Raw genomic sequence first — 20450 nt, forward strand, 5'->3', positions numbered from 1 at the left:
GCTATCTCTCTCAAACACAGAGAGATATGGCTAATCATAGAAAGTGGACCAGACATTCGGCTTCGAGTAAGTATTCTCCCAGGTACTGGAAGCTAAGATTCGGTACACCCCTATTAGGAATGGTCAGAGACTACTTCTGACTTGTGCCATTCGGTTAGGGATAATCACCGCCTTTCTCACAGAGTTTTGTAGGGTTCCCAGAACAGGCGATGTGGCAGAAGAAGAGCATGGAGGCAAAGTCAGCTTTTGGTTGCAGGCCTATCGTGGACGCCCTTAAAGTTTCAAGCAGCCCTGTGCCTGCTGCTTTTCCGGTCCTCCAATGGAAACAATAGCTGGTTTATTGGACCTCAAGAGGGTGACCCAAAGGTGTTACCTTTTCTCTAACAATGAAGTCCCTCCAAAGACCTGCAGCTCAACCACTGTATGGAGAGACATCGAAATTAGTGTATTACAATATGGGGGAATAGCAGAGACAGCTGATAAACATGGAAATGTTGAGCTAAGATCTGCTGGGAGTGGAGGATCTGTGTGCCATCGAACCCTGACACCTTTTTTGTTAATTATTGGGATGCGATTATGCTATACGTTGAAAAGTGTTTAGAGTTAGCAGTACTGATATTGTTTGTAGAGTTCTTGATAATAAGAATCAATTAGAGATCATTACTGTAATATGTATGCATTTATTATGGAAAATGTAATCAAATTAGTTTCTTTAAAAGAATACCTGGAGGTCAACCACTTTGTTGGTGTCCAATAGCTATGGCATGCCAGAACTCTGACAGGCACTAACATCTAAACAACGATCAAAGATGAGAAATCTTCTGAAAAACACAACACTGATATAGGGTTCTAAGACGGGAAAAGAGTATAGATATGCGACCTTATTCATGGAATTTGTTGCATGGTAAATCGGGACTTTGCGGGTCAAACCACCCGCGAAACCACCTCTGTCGATTCATGGAATCGACTGCGCAGTACTTTTTCATACTTTGCAGGGACTTTGCGAAGGCTTGTCACATTTCCGCGAGAGGGCAAGTGCCTAGCACGAAACACCACTCAGAGCGTGGGCGTGGCTTCCACAGCGGACAGAGTAGGGGGTGGAATTCAGGAGAAAATGAGGAAGAACAAGAGAAAATGTGACATTTTATGAAGGACGACCCGCAGGCAGTCCATGGAATGCTCACAAATGCATGGAATGAGACGAATTCATGGATCCGACCATGCAACCTCTCGTCTGGGAAATGGCTGCGCAAAGCCCCATTCTATCCGCCACCTGAAGGCAGGCGTACAGACACTTGCACATAGGATTCACTGCGCAGAGGTGAGATCGCATGTTGGATTTAGGGGTGCGTGTACACAGCCGGGGTTCCGATCTAACTTAGGGTTGCGCGTACACAGTGTAGCGGGGTGCAGGCATGGTTTACGTGGGTTCGCACAAAGATGTTTTCCTAGTTTTACCTGAGTTACGGAAATTTGTGCGCATGTATTTGGGGTTCCGGTAACAGTTATGGGGTACCCTGGGCAGTGTATCTGAGGTGCAGACCTGTTTGCGGGGGACCCCATGCACTGTTTCAAGGGTGCATGTCTTTGCACCCGAGGAGCATGCAAAGGTAGCTGTTCCTGGCTGTTGCGAGGGGGCTGGTCGGATGCATTCTGGCTGCGATTTTGCGTATACGGTTACTTTGCGTGAACAATTACATGAATACGCAGAAAAACGTATGCACGCAGGCTCGTACAGATTCGTTATCGCCGCACAGCCTTGGCGGGATCTATGCACACTTTTCCATGAATCGGGCCCATTGCGTCATGTTTGACATCACATTATAAAATGCACTGTAATTACATCAAACCCTGAGACGACAATTTTTCCATGCACAATGGCAGGGGTGGGCTTAGCTTGATGGGGTAAACTAAGAGAAAATAAAGAAATGATAAACATTGGAAAGAAACAAAAGTTTCACAGTGAAAATAATTTAGTGTGCTGTCATGCTTATCCAGAAGAAGAATTTTAAGGGCATGTGATATTTCAAATTTGAATAGTCCCTGGATAAGATGACGATGGTTATTTTATCTATCAAAAATTGTAAGAACCGTTTGATCATATTATCCAATTTATGCAAATATGCCTTAGTAGAAAATTAGACGAAATCCACACCTTTGCATCTTTTCAGATTATCAGCCCCACATCAAAATTGCACTCTATTTAGACACTGAGGTTTTTTAAATTGTTGATTATGTAGGAGATACGAGATGGAAAGACAATTTAATACAAGAACAGGTGAATGCAGAAGTACAAAACTAGAGCAACACACTATGTGCCCGATTCATGGAAATGTGCACAAAAATCCTGCAAGGGCCACGTGCTGAGAAGTACACTGCACGTGCCTGCGCGCAGAATAAAACATGCATACCCTGTTTATTCATGGAATTTACTATGCAAAGTAACCGTATTAAACAAATTCACCCGGAACGACCCCAAAGCGCCCCCACACAAATCAAAAAGTGCCAGAACGGCTACTTCTGTGTGCTCCGCATGGGTGCGATTGCACGCACCCTTCATACAGTGCGTGGGGTCCCCCACAACCAGGCCTGAATCTTGGTATCCTTGTGCAGAGTCCCCCGTAACTGTTGCCGGCACTCCAACAACATGTGTATTAAAATTCATACTCAGTATTTACTCAGGAAATCTGTGTGCAAACCCCCGTGAACTGTTCCTGCATTCCGCTAAACTACGCACACACACCCTTAAGTCCCATCGGCACCCTGACTGCGTGCACGCACCCGTTAATCAGACTTGCGATCTTATGATTGTGTGGCGATTCCATGCGCAAGTGCCTGTACGCCGGCCTTCGGGTGGGGGATAATATGAAGGACTTGCATGGCCAATTGCCTGCTGAGAGGTTGTGCACTAGAATCAATGAATACGTCTCATGCCGCGCAATCGTAGGCATGTGAGGGACTGCCTGCAGGCCGTCCCTCATAACGCCCACTTTTTCGCATGTTCTTCCCCATTTTCCATGTCCCGCCCCCCTACTCCGCCCTTTGCACAGGCCTTGCCCACGGTCTGCATGGTATCTCGCGCAAGGCGCTCGACAGCTTGCAGAGACGTGCCGAGCCTGCATGAACTCCAGGCAAGTCCTGGAAAAGTAGTGCGCATTCGATTCCTTGAATCGACAAACGCTGATTAGCGCGCAGTTTGGCACGTAAGTACCCTTTTTCCCCCCACAAATAATTCCATAAATCGGGCCCTGTGTGAGAAGCAGTACTGTGATTCATTGTTTAGTGATGTTTTAAATGACTGACCATAATTGTTTGGTATGCATTGCATTAGGTTATTCCACAAAATCTTCTCTATTTACTAATATAATTAATGCAGCTGCACTTCTTAGACAGGGGTCTCCAAACCTGGCTCTCAAGAGCTAAGATGTATCATGTTTTCGGGATATGTACACAATATCCATTTGCGCACAGCGCATCTTAGCAGGGGTTATTTGTGAAGTGTGTGCAATCCTGGAGACCCGCTGTGGTTGAGGACTGCCGCTGGAGACCACGGTTTTGACCGGATTATTGATTTCTGGCTCTTTCATGATTTATAATGACAAATCAATACATGATTCTGGCTAAATTGATAGACCCACAAAACACGGGAAACTACTCCACGCGTTAAGAAGACGTGTGCTGAAATGTGGATGTCTACGGTGCAGTGATTAGAAAGCTGCCCTCCGATGGATATGATTTTTAATAGGATTGTTTTCTTGCACATTGTGCACAAATATTGTAATCCCTTGATATATTTGCGCAAGAAGAAATCTATCAAGGTTAAAAAACAACGGATTCTGCATTATCCCACAACATTGACAGGATTCTCCACCATATGTAGGGCCTGATTCATGGAATGTTTAGCATTTGCACTGCCAACAAACATCCCGATAATCAGAGCGGTGCAAAGTGTATTTTTGCAGTGCAAAGTCTGTGCAAAGCACTGGTCAGGCATCAATTTAAAAACGCCATAATATTCTGCAGTGGGGCTTGGAAAATAACAATTAAACAAGTGGCAAATTCTTTGGAAAAGCGGGGGTGAAGATTTACCTGAGATAGGAGTGGCATAGTGCGAGAGAGACGGAAGACTGGACAGAGAGGGAGAGGCAATGATTAACCAGGGGGTATCTAAGGCTAGCCTGCCTACCATTGCAGGGTTATATCCATAAACTGAAAAAAAGACACAAAAATGACCAAACTGCCATAAAAACGAGGAAAGCAAATGTGGCGACAAAATCTGAATTGGAAAGAATGAATAGCGGGTATGGGTTTTGGGGATGAAGTGGAAGAGGGTGAATGCTGTGGTATCCTCCTAATATAATCGAAGAGAATGTGCACATTCTCAATGCGGCACATTCGGTCAGTGAATGCCGGCAGCAATCATATTTAAGTAAGTAATTGGACCTGGTGTAACTGGTGGCGCCAGCATGGCCCATCCTGAAAAACCGTGTGCCCCTCATGACTAGCACACGTGGCGGCATCAGGAATGGCACAAGTAGTTATGCTGTCCCAGTTAAAGTGACATTTTAAAGCCCCCTCAATGTGGACCGATGCTATGTTTTTTGACCTAACATAGTGCCCAGTGGGTGGTACTGCGTGACACTTACAGTGATGGCATAAGTATGTGCACCTGGCCACTAAGGACCTAATTCATGGAACCTTTAGAGCGGAACAAAGTGACTTTGCACTGCCAATAAACACGTTCCATCGGGCCTAATGCAAAGTGTATTTTTGTGGTGTAGTGCTTTTTTGTGAACTAGGCCCATTTAGCGTGGTGCAAAGAGTGCAATGTGACTTTACTTTGCAAAAGTACACTTTGCACAGCTCTGGGAATTAGGCCCGGTGCAACGTGTTTATTGGCAGTGCAAAGTCACTTCGCTCCGCTCTAAACGTTCCATGAATTAGGCCGCGAGTATTTAACTTAATTATCAGAGAAGGGTCCTTCACCAGATCAGGGAGCCGGTTCATTGAGTTACAGGTCTGAGTTATTCTAGGGAATGTGTAAGTTCCTGGAACTCTCTGGTGTTGAACAGCCGCCTCTCATTGGCAATCCGGCGGCTTAGAATCGAGGCATTTACCAAGGCGAAGCAGAGTAGCCAGGTTGGTAAAGCCAGTACTATTCACACCCCACCCCAGATAGTGTGGCTACATTTCTTGGGATGCAGTATTGATCAGTAGATTGGGTGCTAGGAAACAGAATCCAACTGAATCTGAACCTGTGGATATCTTCTTGGGGCATGCAAAGGCAATATGGAAAGGTGTAAGGCGGGATCGGGCAAGGGCTGACAGCCGTTCAAGTAATTGTGAACTGAGGGAGTGTTCTTATTTAGAAGGCTAGCGAATAAATGTGGAGAAAGAAACTAATCTGAAATGCATTTAAACCTGACATTGAAGTATACATACTCCTAGGGCATGTGTGAAGATACAAAGCAATGTCAGGCAGGCGACATTGACTAGATAGTCTATGGCCATTATTATGCTTTGCACTTTAAGTGCTGGAGCCCACAAAGAGGGCTGCCAGCACACATTATTTTAGTTTTTCCAAATGGGAAAATAATAGGATATGAAACTTTCATTGCATATGTAAAATATCCCTTACATTTATGAATCTTGGAAACATTATGGTCTTTTGAAAATGTCACAAGCCTGATCCGGGCCCTATTCAAGGTGCACAGCCTTCTTCGAGGTGTTGCCACTGCAACTCTTCTTTTTGTCAGATTATGGGCTTGTTTTGGGCGGTGCACCAGACCCCTGGCGGGTATTGAAAGCTATAACACCCTTGGACCTCGGTTAATGACGGAGTAGGTGCCCTCAGTGCGTCTTAATGGCCCAAGCAAAGTCGGTCTTTCCGGGTGCCTAATCCCTGGAATGGTTCTGGGGAACGATTGATTTAGGGCCTGATTCATGGCATATTTTGCACGGTGCAAAGTGCACTGCGCTACACTGAGGACCTAATTCATGGAACGTTTAGAGCGGAGCAAAGTGACTTTGCACTGCTAATAAACACGTTCCACCGGGCCTAATTCACAGAGCGGTGCAAAGGGTATTTTTGTGGCTTGCTTTTTTGTGAATTAAGCCCATTTTGCGTGCTGCAAAGAGTACTTTTACAGTGCAACGTGACTTTGCTCTGCAAAAATACACTTTGCACCACTCGGGGAATCAGGCCCAGTGAAACTTGTTTATTGGCAGTGCCCTCTGACTTCCAAATCAGGCCCTCTGACTTCATGGTAAAGTCTGGATGAGTTGCCCGTGAACCCAATTCTGTGTCTTTTAATCACCACCGAAAAGTCCCTATGCAAACAGACAGACATGAAAAAGTAAACATGTTACAGAGGTCGACATGAATTAAATGGTTTTCATTTAATGACGGACAGCAACTGCAAGTGACATGTCAATAAAGGGCGTCAGAATTGAAATGTAAACTAGGCCGTTTTCAGTCTGACACTGTAAAAAAACTGTCATTGAAAATAACATTAAACCGGTAAATAGAGAAGGACTAAAAAGAGGACATTTATTTCAACACATGAATAAACCAAAGATTCGATAGATTGAGAAAGAAATGCGACTAGATTAACATAAGGCAAGAAAGGGTCCGCACATGGAGGAGGTAAGCATATTTAAATTACATATATCAACAAGTGTTACCAGTTCAAGTGTTTCTTTATTTAGATCTACATAAGAAAGAGTCATTCGGGGAATACATTCTTGACAGATATGATTGATTTCAACTTATCTTTGTAATAAAAACAAGTCGAAACATTCTGTTGTTTTTGGTAATAGCCACTCCAAAGACAAAACAAAGCAAACAGAGGTCCATTCAGAAAACAAGACTACCACGACCCGGCTGTGAAAAAAGGAAACAATTACAAAGGAAACCTCAAGAATAGAGGAAATACGAACACCAGTCGTGAAAAAACGAGCGGCCAAGAAGGTGGAACCTGGAGCTGAAAGGAGAAACAACACAGAAGCAAAAGAAGAAAAACATTTAACCTATCGCAACTCACTTACCCCGGCGATACACTTCCGGGACCTAAGGAATCTATCGCTAAAAAGAGGAATAGTCCTGTCCTCCTTCAAATCAGCATACATTAAACCACTGATAAAAAAGGAATCAGAAAGTGCAGAAGACCTGAGCAACTACAGACCAGTATCCCACCTGCCCTACCCAGCAAAGATCCTGGAGAACCACGTGTACAAAATCCTTCTTAAATATGTGGAAACAGAATACTCAACCGGTCACAAGTTGGCTTCAGACCAATGAGAGGAACAGAATCAGCACTTCTATCGATATGGGACGACCAGAAAATAAACGCAGATGACGATGCCGAATCGGCCCTCATACCATTGGAAATATCAGCAGCTTTTGACACAATCAGCCATGTAAAACTAATTAAAAGATTGATGGAATGTGGCATACAGGAATCCGCACTAAAGTGGCTTACCTCATTCCTAACAAACCTGAACCGAAAGAACCTACCTAGCACTGTTCACCTCATCACCAATAATATATCCTGCAGAGTCTCACAGGGATCCAGTCTCTCCCCTCTGCTTTTCAACATCTACATGTGCCCACTGATGAAAATAAGTCGAACCACGGACCTACCGCCTACAACTATGCAGACGACACACCACTGATTGGAAAAACAAACAGAACCCAGGAACAAAATTACAGCCTCAACAACTGCCTCACAGACATCTACAACTGGATGACAATCAACATCCTTAAACTGAACCCAACAAAAATTGAACTAATGCTCTCACCTGCAGGATTCGACAGAGGGAACCCGCAACTGGACTGGCCGATCGACATGGGAAAGCAACCAGAGACTACTGATGTAAATAACCTAGGAAAACCCATGGACAACAGACTATCACTGGAAGCGCAAGTTAACGCAATCATCCAAAAATGCTTCTTCCTCCTAAGACTGCTCCCCTACTCCACCTTCCCCCACAGAACCTTCACAATCATATCCCTGATACTCACAAGAATTGGCTACACAAATAGCCTCTACGTAGGAATGCTGGGCATACTTACCAAGACACTCCAAAGGGTGCAAAATACAGCAGCCAGCATCCTATTAAGACTAAACAGAAGAGACAACATGACTCCAGCCCTGAAAAGCCTACACTGATTACCAGTAAAAAAGTGCATCAACTTCAAAGCACTCTGCATTGCCCACAAAGCCTTGCACAGACAAGGAGCAGAATTCCTCCAAGACAAGATTATCAAGTATCGTCCAGGAAGGGAACAAAGATCCAGCAACTACATACAAATAGAGGCAAAACACTACAAAAAAAGGAAATTCAGCGGAACAGCGTTCTCACGTCTAATTGCTAACATCTGGAACAAAATGCCCAAAGAAATTAGAGCAACAGAAGACCACATCACCTTCAGGAAACTGCTCAAAACCTGGCTATTCAGCAGAAAATGACAACCTTGAAGGGACACCAGCAACAACAACACCACAGACAAACAACTAGAGAGGAGACGAGGTGGGCCAAAGAACCACAAACAGGAACCTGACCAGATACCGTCAAGCAGCAACCAAGGAGAGGCACCAGAGGCTCTCACAAACTGACCGACTTACAAACCCATGTTCCCTTTTCTGCTCCTGCAACACAACTGACGCCACTACACCAGACCTTGGACTCGCCACACTACACATAAACAAATAGAGAATCAATACTATATTGACAACCTGCATCTCTAGATGCTGAAGCACACGTAGAGTAAAACATCCACACAGTCCATAAAACCATCAACACGCAACTACACACCAAGATACCAAATTATCTTACAGCTACAGCCACCCGTTTCTCTGGTTCCCTCATAGAGACTATCTAATCAGTGCACACAACCAACCCACCTTAACCCACACAACACACTAACACCAACATAAAACACCACCCCACACTGAGGCACTGAATCTCACCCATATTGTTACAATGCACAAGGTCTCTCGCACAAACTACCCTTTGCAAAACACTCACAAACACCAGTTCCTCCTGCTTCTGAACCTATCCTCTCACCCTATGCCCACTAACCGCCCCACCGCCCTCTCTTGCAGAGCCACACAAGCGCTTAGAGACTGCCGCTGGGTAGTAGGGGTGCGCGGTATAAATCAACATAACATAACAATACATTGTGCTATATTAAACAATTTTGATGATAATTGAAAAGTACCTCTTATCATTTTAAAAGTGCAACTTGGCAAAAAGAAGAGTAGAAAACAAGGAATATATATGTATGTTAAAATGTCTAACTACAGCATTTCAAAACATGTCATCAACTCATTATAATATGAACAAATTGTCTAATGAAACCTATTTATTGTGCCTTACAATTATTTTGAATGTGTAGAATACTTATTTGAATAGGAAAACTGAGCAGGAAAGCAACAGTCGGCTGAAAAAGGTGGAATAATACAAATGTCTTTTTGACATGTCTGCATTTGAGGTGTCAACCTTTGGAGTCCACACCGTGATGTCATGATTTTCGCAAAAGTCACTTTCTATGGCAGAATATTTCATCAGAAATGGGCATTGGTTAAAATCAAACACCCATCAGTTGAGCTACAGCAGAGTTCTGCAACCTATGACTCAAGATACTTTGGACTTCGACTCCAAGGATCCATCACCATTAACTATGATGGCAATGACTGGTGGGAGTTGTAGTCCAAAACTTCTGAACAGCCGCAGGCTGCAGACACGTGAGCTAAAGGCGGATACATCTCCCACGCTGGTGCTCCTTGCCTAGGTAGTGATACATTTATGAGTAGGTTTTTCAGTATGTCTTTCATTACCTGTTCTGTACAATTGCCTCTTTTGGTTTCCTTCTATTGATGACTTTGCTAGGTTTAGTAGGCCTGGCACGATCTAGCGCAGGCCCAAGGAATAGATATAGGTTACAAATGCAGGACTACAAGTGCCACGGCGCAAAGGAGCTAAACTTGGCCATGTAGGTCCTGATTCATGGAATGTTTTGCGTGATGCAAAGTGACTTTGCACTGGTGCAAAGTGCCTTTGCACTGCCATCAAACACCCTGATTCACAGAGCGGTGCAAAGTGTATTTTTGTAGTTCACAGTGCAAAGTGCATTTTTGTAGTTCACAGTGGGTTTGCACTGGTGCAAAGTCACTTTGCACTGCAAAAATACACTTTGCACCGCTCTGTGAATCAGGGTGTTTGTTGGCAGTGCAGTCACTTTGCACCCGTGCAAAGTCACTTTGCACCACGCTAAAGGTTCCATGAATCAGCCCATAAGGTCTTTGCGGAAAATTAACATTTGAACTTCAAATTTAATGATGAGATATAGTCAGGGAACTTGTCTCTGAAATTAAAATGTGTCGCCCTGGCATTTAAAATTGTCTTGGAATGCATAGCCTCCAGGGTATGCAACCTGTAGCTCTCCAGATGTTTAGAACTAGGGCTCTCGTGATCCCTCACCATTGACTATGCTGGCTAAGGCCATTCAGACTTGTAGTCCAAAACATCTGGCAAGCTAATGGTTGCTGGTCCCTGGTTGATGCAGTAAGGTAGTTTTACAGCCTCTATCTTAAGAAAGACTCTCACGTTTTTGCTCCCAGTCAATGAATAACATGTTTGCATTATTGCTCTCTTTGGCATCAGAACCTCTCAGAAACCTAGCACATTTTAGCTCAGCAGATCTACAGTAATATTATGTTATTTGGCATTTATATAGCGTTCCATATATAATTGGTATGACCTCAAAGCGCTTGTGGGTTGAACACCCTTGGGGACCACAGTCCAGGTCAGTGGAAAGAGTAGGGTATTATAGGGTGCTTGGGTGCACTCAATATGTGAGCAGCTGATCAAATTGCCTGATGGTCGCTGCATCCTAACATTAGGTGTGGTGGTATTGAGAGATCAGTTGAATGTGTGCAATCTGGTGGTTGGTCTCCGAGACTGCATTCTGGTGGCATTCAGCCTATGTAGGATGCTTATGTGTGCAGACAGGCGGACTTTTCGTAAGGTATAGCTGTGTTCTAGCAGGATGATGAGGTGTTCATTGAGTCTTGTTCGTGTGTGAGCAGCTAGGCAGAAATTGATCCAGGGGTGTAGCTGTGCTCTATTGTGTGTTGGTGTAGCGTAGAGAGTGAGCATAGTGATAGGAGAGGTGAGTGTCTGGGTTGGATGTGTTATTCTTACCAGCCCACTGTTCCAGATTAGGTGAAAGATACATTATTGCATGATAAATAGAGGTGGAAGAGTTTCAAGTGGTTATGATTGATTTCAATCATTCATTCCTCCACCTTTTCGTGTATACAGTGAGTCCTCTTTTTCTCGGTGGGTATGTCCCGACCTGAGTTTATTTCTGGCTCTGCCTGGGGAATCAAGCGGAACATCACTGGTGAAGCCCACCTCGGCCGAAACATATCTGGAGTTGCCTGTATTTCTCAAGCGGAAGGACAGGTGATGGTGGGCTCACAGAAGGGGCCGGACTGCTCTTATCATATAACAAAAGGGACCCTGGCACCTTTTTAGAGCACATCTTCATCTGAAACCCTTAGCGCAAAGCTTCAAGGCTGAAAGAGAACATCTTTAATAGAAAATGCGAAAGACCCATCTCTGCTCATAATGACTGTCCTTCACTCAATTCATAACAAAAACGATATTTTATTTTCAAATGTAGTATTACATTCTGAATCAGTACATATCTGTATTTGCATTGAACAAACATACATGTTGTGAATTGTGCCCCTTTACAAAACTTACAGTGCGTTCATATGCACAATTATTTAAGTGCCTTTAAAAAAAAAACTTTCTGTTATGATTTTTGTAAAGAGTAATCATTATGAACAGTGATGAGCTCTTCTTTTTAATGTTGCATTATGAACTGCTCCCATTGGTGGGAGGACAAAGGCTGATTTGCACGTGGCTGGTCCCTTTCTGTAATGGATCAGACGGGTTATATATTATGGGAGGGAAGACTCCCCGAAGTGTTTGCTATGGTTATGATTAATTCTACACTTTACATGTATCACTTTATGGAGTGTGCAGTTAGTCACCCTCAGTGAGAGGGGCATGCACGAGGTGGAGTCCCTGCTTGCTGTCTTGATGTGCAATAGAGCTGGCTCTTATTACATGCCCGCAGAGCAACCAGACTTGAAGGGGCGAACAATGATCGAAACAATCAAAATAAACCAATCACTTTGAGCTGTTCTCCATACCAACAGTTTCCTGAAAACAAGCAGACACCAAACCCACCTTGAAAGTACTATGACAGAAAGAAACAAATTAGGGAGCAACGATGGCAAAGGCGCAGGAGATGGAAGGGAGAAAAAAGGGAATTAGGCAGTCACGGAAACGAAGCAGTGATATGGAGGACAAGGGAGGGGAAAACGAGTCAGAGAGTGGAAGATGGAGAGGGAATGCTCTGGAATTTAATTTCAAGGTTGGCTGCTGCCTGGAGGAGACAAGTGTGGAGAATTCTCCATCGCGGCCGCTCTTCCAGCAGAGGAGGGAGGGAGGGAGGTGGTCCTGCCGAACGGTTGTGTTTTGAGGGCCTGTTCCGGGAAAGGGAAAGAGGCCGAGCAGGGAAGCAGCGCAGAGAGAGGTGACATGCAGGCACCGATGGGAAGCAGGAGTAGGAGACACGAACAGACAGAAAGCGAAAGAGGCAGAGAAAGTCAGAGCGTGAAGAATCAAGAGAAACGGGGAAAACAATGGCTGGAAAGAAATGAAGGAGAAACAAGCAAGGAGGGGAAGATGTCAAATGGGGAGAGAAGGAGTGGGATAGGTAGCTAAAGAGAGTAATAAGGAGAAACAGGGAAAACATGAGAAATGGAGGTACAGAGGGAGACAGAGCTCAGAAGCGGCAGATGAATAAGTCTATAGAAGAAGAGCAACATGGGATTCAAGGGGAGGAGGAATAAAAGAGAGGGCAAGAGAGGGTGAGAAAAAGGGGATCTAAAAGTAGGGAATAGTGAGAAAATGAGGCGCAAAGTTGTGGGTTACAAGTAATGATAATGATTGGTTATTCATTTAGCGCTTAGCCTAAGCGCTGTACACAGAAGAAATACATATACATTTATCATCCCAAACGAAGTTGGTAATCATTAAGGTCTTGCCGTGATGTGAACCTGTGACCTGCAGATCGTAACAGCGAGCACTGAACGCGCTTAGCTATCTTACCGGAAGAAGCAGATTGTGAAAAAGCTACAGAGAATATGGGCAGGGAGTGATGCAGTGGGGTGGACAGGGTAGGGCCTGAGGGGCAAGGCCCACCCAAAACCTATAAATGACCACCCAGCAGCTCTGTGTGTGCATTTACAGATGTTAATGTCACTGCCTAGGGCCGGTTCCATGTGTTAACATCCGCGCAAAAATATCGCCATATTTTTGCGGCGATATTGACCCGTGGACCCTGCGGGGGGCCCCCCGCAACCCCTGCATTATTTTAAAAAGTGCGGCGGTCCCCCCCCCGCAACCTCCGCTCACACAAAATATCCCCCACCCAAAAAATATTGCCAAGGTGAGACAAACGGCCATATGTACGGTGATATTTTTGGTGTGGATATTTTGTAGGGATACCGTTGGGCCCAACTACATTAGCTTCAGGCCCCACTAGTTCGACAATCCTGGCTACGCCTCTGGAGTGATGGGCAGACACATGGATGGAGAAACAGTGAGTGAGCCTCAAAAGAGACTTCGTTAAAGGACAGGAATAACTTGGGAAGAGAAGGGAGATAGACATGCCCCCCCCCTGTGAAACCCTGTGCCCCCCGTGTGCCCTCCCTACCTAAAACGAGCAGTGACCATGTTCTCCCCCTACTTTTGTCTGTGACCCCCTACTTTTGTCTTTGGCCCCCTCTGTGCCCCTCCTAAATTTGATTCCTGGCGACGCCACATACGACCAAGAGAGTGGGTGATCAGAGTAGGGAGGGACAGCCAGACTAGGAAGAGACAAGGAGACTGACATCCCATCCTGGCCAGGAGCACCTCCAGATGCGTTGCAGGGAGGAAGTGAAGACTTTAACATACAATAGGCAGGTTCATTGGATGAGGGTTCATCGGAAGATGATAGAGGGTGGCCGTGGGGATTTGCCGTCCAAAATAAAAGGGTCTGGAAAAGACTGGAGCAAGAAAAGTGCGGGACAACCGAAAACAAGGAAGAGCGATCCTGTGGACCAGGGGTGCACAAATGATTTCCCTGGAGGGACGATCTTACCACACAAGGCTCATACTGCGGGGCCGGACTGTGTATGGGGATGAGCAGGTTGTAGGGGCATTGGTGCTGGAATTAGAGTGAAAACAATATATGGGTGTTGTAGTATAATTTTTTATTTATTGCTCTATGGCTTAACTGTAACTCTGTGTCACACATTGCCTTGCAAAGGCACTACCACTTTGATTTGTTTGCATTATGAGTCTTAAATGCTGTTTTGAATAGAAGTAAAACAGGAGATGCAAAGAGAAAACTGGCTTTAGACCAGGCAAAACTTCATCATTAAACTCAGGTGACTTGTGGGGGGCCACAAATAATACCCCGATGAGCCTATCGCGCCAGCGGGCTATGTGTCATGCAGCACTGCAGTAGACGCTCACGGGAAAACCCAAGTGCAAAAGGTGAAGAGCCGGAAAGGGGGGATGAGGTTAGAATACTTGGGGCCTGATTCATGGCATTTTTAGCATGGTGCAAAGTGACTTTGTACAGGTGCAAAGTGACTATACACTGACAACAAACACCCTGATTCACAGAGCAGTGCAAAGTGTATTATTGCAGTGCAACGTCACTTTGCAGTGCAAAAGCACTCTTCGCACCCTGAATTAGCCCCATATAGTGCGGTGCAAAGAGTATTTTTGCAGGGCAAAGTCACTTTGCACTGCGCTAAAAATGCCATGAATCAGGCCCTTGAAATGCTGTAATTGTAAAGCATCAGCGGGAGAGTGCAGCGAGTGCTTGAGGAAATGCAGAAGGAAAGCATAGATGGGAAGTGACATTTAGAGCAATGATGCAGGCCCCTAAGGGAAGCAAGGCAGGGCACTCAGCAGAGCTACAGTGAGACAGCCACGACAGACCATGCATGCTCTTTTCGTGGTGCTCTCCTGCCTGGTAACAGAAGCTCCACAGAGCAGCAGATCCCCGGGAAAGTGGGTCAGTGGAAGCCTTTCAGCTGTGTGTGTGCATCAGCTCCCATTCCCACATGCACGCCCACGCAGACAGAGTATTAACATACAGCTCACGCTGAGATTATCCTCCGGGAGTGGGTCCGTCTTAGCCGACCGCCCACGGAAGCGGCTGCACCTGGCTGCGTACTGTGGGCCGTGACTGCCAGTGCCTCTTCATCTCTCCACCACGGGTGTGGGGGGGGCGCTTTGCTTGCAGTGTGTGGTCGCATTCAGGATCCCACTCCTCCAAGGACTGAGGGGTGCTCTTTTTGTAGAAGACTGTTCTACCCATGGCTCTCACTCTTCAATGAATCCTTGCTCGCTTCCATGTGTGTTCGGCATCATCATTATGGATGGGCTGGACTCAACTCAGGGGCATCCTGATCCTTTTCCTATGTGGCGTGCACCCTAACCCGCATGGGTCCCAGGACAAACAGATGTTCCACTACTGCCAAAGGACATCAGAGGAATACCCTAGAAGTCAATCAGAGACCGAAGGAGAGCACCCTGAGCTGGGAGTGTCTTTCCTCAATGAGGAACCTCAGGATGTGGGTTTCGGTTATGAGATATGCAGATACAGAAGTTTGCTTCTTTCCTGTGTATCGGTGCGAGATATTGGTCCTTGCATACACATGTATTGACTGAAGATTGACTGTAGTAAATCTTGGGATGCTCGGTCAATCTTCTGAGGTCTACAATTGGCTCTTGCCCACATAGCTCTTTGCTCTCTGTAGTCCATTGTGCTGGACTAATGCCATATACAAGAGAGAGAGGCACCCTGGCAGCTCGAAGTACCCATGGAGAGCTGCAGAACCATTCCAGCACTCAACAATGCTGGCCTAGTACGTGGGACTCAAGCATCAAGAGGTGGGCTCAGAAGGGCGCCTGGGAAATGGGCAATGGGACGGGTGTGGGTGATGGTACAACAGAAAACATTCCCACTGGCTCTAAGTCAGAGTGGAGACCATCCCAGAGAGGGTATTAAAAGGATAAGTTTGCCTGGAGACTCTGGTAGAACGCGGAGACGCAAAACGGAACTGTTCTATGTATTAGTGCAATCTGGTATCCAGTGATATCATCACTGGAAATAACTTCGAGGGTGACTGCACTATCCAACACTTTCCCCAAATTTTCTAGGACTGGAGTTTGTTTATATAATTGCAGCAGTGCTAAAATAGATTGGGGAGGGAGTTTAGTGCCTTATAAAAATAATCAAGTCACTCTCGATGTTATTTCCAACGATTATATCACATACGACCATGAAATCTTCGCTCCAGGAACAACTCAACTCAGTGACAGGGAAAAGGGGCCTGACACATTCAGGGTGATCATGTCTGGCAGTCTTTAGATGTGGTCTCAATGATGGCAAACAGAAAGCAATGTCGCACCATTGCCTGTGAAGCTATGATATGTTATTTATAACGCGCTTAATACCCCAACGTTTCTAAGCGCGAACCCAGGGATCAAACTTGTGTTGATCCGTGTCATCTTGTTTCCAAGGCGAGCACGTTGCCCCTGAGCTCTCCTCCCGAGACTCGGCTGTCTTGCTCTCCCACTGGCTTTGCTCAGAATTCAGATTTTGAACTGAAGAATAAGTTATGGTTGTCATAAAGAGCTGCAGCATAGAAAGTAACCAGCCTCATATAGATAATCAGGATAGCATATCAGCCTCATGTGTATTCAAGCTAAGCCTTGTGATAGATGCGAGTTATTAGGGAAAAAAATCCTAGTCAAAATATCAAATTTCTGTTAGATACATGACACCCCATGCAAAAACCTCACCCGGCTCCATTCATTTCAATGTGATCTTCTGTGGAAGTCCAGCCTCTCTCATTCACCCAATGCTGTAGCCATAAAAGCTCAGTTGGTACAGCTTTAACGGGGGTCGGCCCGGTGCCTGTTTATAGCATGTGGCTTCCTCTGTCCCACCTCCCACAACCCCTGCCACGCCAAAGCTGTAATTTCTCTTGTCTTTATTGGTCCACGTTTTTTTGTTGTCACACTCAATATATTGATGTCTTAATTTAGGTCCTCTTCGTGTCCCTGACTGTGTCATTATACGACGACTGTTTGAGAGGCTGCACTCATCTCCTTGGGGGGCGATAGAGGTGAAGACACCACAGTGAGCTGCCCCTCTGCCACAAGCCAGCTGATCTCCCCCAGGAGTGGAGACAGGAAGTGGCGGTCGAGGGCGTCAGGGCAGGCCCAGGGCATGCTAGGTAGCAGGCCTTTAAAATGCTCTTCCGCCAAGGGAACAACCTCTTTTTTTTTTATTTGTATTTTTTACTTTGGGAGCAGCACGCCACCCTGGGAATCAGGCAAAGGGTTTGATCACCTGCAAGTTGGCTTTGAAATAAATGGGCCCTGCTTTTACACCACCCAGGTTTGTTGTCTGTTATTTTTCCTACCAAGAAGGTGCAATAGGAGGTACTAGTCTGACTTTGTCTAGTGCCATAGCGCAAGGCGAGGGGGCGAGGGGCGTTGGGGGGGGGGTGACATTGGATAAGAGATCAGGCCCTGGGCATTGGATCAGAGCGCAGGCCCGTGTGTAGCGTGACTAACCACCCGCCTTTAGAGAGGCGTTCAAAGGACTCGGCTAGGAACTACAGGTGAGATGAGAATGTGAGTGGGTGGGAACTGCTCCTCGGTGGCACTGAACTCAGAGAGATAAAGGCCTCAATGGGGGGCGGGGCGGCGCAGAGGCCCGATGACCACACACAGAAGCCATATCAGATCCTCTATGACAAAGGCAGCGCTGCTGTGAGGGCCCGATTGATGTATACAAGAGCGCCACACTTGGCCTAAATCTATAGTATGGCAGCTAGCAATGCCCTAAAATGAAAAAAGGGAACTGTGAACGCTGTGATATGATAGGAAGGGGCAGGCTGAAAGCACACAAGACCAGCACAATGGCAGCAAATATCTAAAGCATGAGGCGCAGCAAACTGGCACTGTCACAGGGAAATGAAATCATAGACATTTCTTTTTTATTTTTTATTTTTTATTGAATTAGCTGTTTACACTACTTTACAATATTACTTTATACAATAAAATATCACAAATTAAAATCAGCGTTTAGACTTCTGACTTGGATAACCTCATTACAAAAAAAGGTCAATCAGCTAAAAAGAGAGCCTGGAAAAAAAAATGTATATTAAACAGTTGCATTTCATGAATTTCCTAGTTTTTCACCTGATGAGATGCCAATACAGCTTCGAGGAAATTTACCACTGCAATACAAGTTGAGCTACGATTCTAAGAGAAAAAAAGCTTCCATATATCATTTTCATCTAAGGTGTAATAGTTCATATAGTGTTTAAACAAGTGCAAATCTCTAGCTCCCGTCAACGCTGGACAGTTCGACATGATATGTCGTAGAGTTTCCTCTCGATTAGCATTTGCACAGAACCTACAAAAATTCAGGGTACTACTGATTAGTTGCCTTTTTATCAGGACCGCTCTTGTTGGCCAAAGATTGAATCTGAACCATATGAAAGCTGACCTAAACAAAACAGATGGATGTAAGGTCAGATGCCGTTCACACATTCCAAGCTTTTTCCCTAGGAATGGATTAGCTCTGAAGTCCTTGTATTTATAACACTGATCCCATGTGTTAATCCAATCATGTAAGTATACCTTTTCTTTTGCTCTCTGTGGATTTTCTAGAAGGACATTCAGGGTAAAGTCAGCAGCTGCCATTATGCCATTTACTGTATTTCTCCATTTCATGACAGCACCACGACTTGATGTGAGCAAATATTCAGAAATGGACTGGAGCAAAGTTCTCGAACAGTCAGCAAGAATACACTTTCTGAACGCACTGACGCCATTTGATTAAATAGAAGTTAACGAGGTCAGGCCCAACTCGTATTGTGTGAGAGCCATTGGTACACACTGTGGAAGATTCAATGTCTTTCTCCAAAATGTACCCTCTAGCTTTTGCAAATGTAAGTGAGGTGTACTGAACCACGTTTCCAACCCATACAGCAAGATAGGAACTGTTTTTTGTCTATAGTAAGTGATGGCCGATTTTAATGAAAATTTGCCATGTTTGCGAATTAGAATCTTAGTTTGCGAGATAACTGTTGTTAATCTTGCCTCCAAGGTTTGTAAGTGCACTCTGTTGAAAATCTGATTGTCAATTTGCATACCTAAGTAGACATACATTTCCACAACCTTCAGCTCAGCATTCTGCAATTGCCAACTCAATCTACTCCTTCTTCAAGATACGGTGTTGCAAATCATAACTTTGGATTTCATAGACTTTAAAGCAGAGGTCGAAGTTCAATGCAACACATTAGAACGACACCCTCAAAAATGTTACAACTTATTTTCTCACGTGCCCCTGACAGTAGCAGGTTCAGAGGTCGACCAAAAGTGAAATTGCTAAAGATCAACTGCAGTGGTCAACCTGGTTAAATGAATTTTCGACCGAAAATACATTAAAGGGAATAAGGAAAGAATGGAAGATGAGGTCTAGGGAAGTGCTGAAAATGGACAAACTTTATTGGGGAGCCCCCCCCCAGCCTTCGCGTGATTGAGAGGTGTAGCAGGTGGCAGAGGTGGATTGTCAGTACTGTTGGAGGGACTGAGGTGCGGGGCTAGGTTTTCAATAATGTGTATGCACTCAATATAAGATGCTGGCTGCTTTTCATAAAAACAAAGTACATTCCGGGAACATGAGAATAGCCACCAATTTATGAAACATGTCGGCAATAGTAAGCACACATGCACTCCTTTTGAGCATGCAATGCACACTGGGTGTGGTGCTCAGTTCATCTGTCAGAATAGTCACCATGACAGTAAAATATGTGCAAAGCATAAGACATGCATACAGCTTTGGACAGTTTGAGCTGTCCCGTTGAGCAAAGGATGACTTTCAGAGGAAAGTTGTGAATGTTGCATATTGCAGCTGGCATTGAGACATGCACAATATTAAGGTTCGCAGCAGACTTCAAATGCACAGCGTTATCGAGATTTGTGGTGCAGAGAGCTCTTGCAAGACGCAGCAATGCTGCTTGTACATAGATGAAACCAGGGATAAGTCATTGTTTGCTCAATTAACACGTTTATCCCCTCGCACACCGCACCTTAGCAACTTAGTGGACGCCACAGCTTCTCTCCACACACCCTGCACAAACATACAACACAAACACTCTTGCACACCACTTCTGCCAGAAGAATGAAGCTACTTTTAAGGTCAAAAATTAAAACTGTTGCTTCCCACATAACCCTCTATTTCCTTAAACACAACCCCCCCTTAGTCCAAAGTATTTTGT

The 20450-nt window shown here is 45.1% G+C and overlaps 1 protein-coding gene across 1 annotated transcript in view; it reads left to right on the forward strand.

Moving 5' to 3' along the window:
* Positions 1 to 20450, forward strand: part of TTYH1 (tweety family member 1) — a 461219-nt gene that overhangs the window by 48948 nt on the left and 391821 nt on the right. Inside the window, 1 exon segment of the mRNA XM_069636812.1 lies at positions 11102 to 11148. Coding sequence (XP_069492913.1) covers positions 11102 to 11148 — 47 coding nt within the window.

Source organism: Ambystoma mexicanum, chromosome 1q (assembly GCF_040938575.1).
Source record: "Ambystoma mexicanum isolate Mex_15411 chromosome 1q, UKY_AmexF1_1, whole genome shotgun sequence".
Taxonomy (NCBI): Eukaryota; Metazoa; Chordata; class Amphibia; order Caudata; family Ambystomatidae; genus Ambystoma; species Ambystoma mexicanum.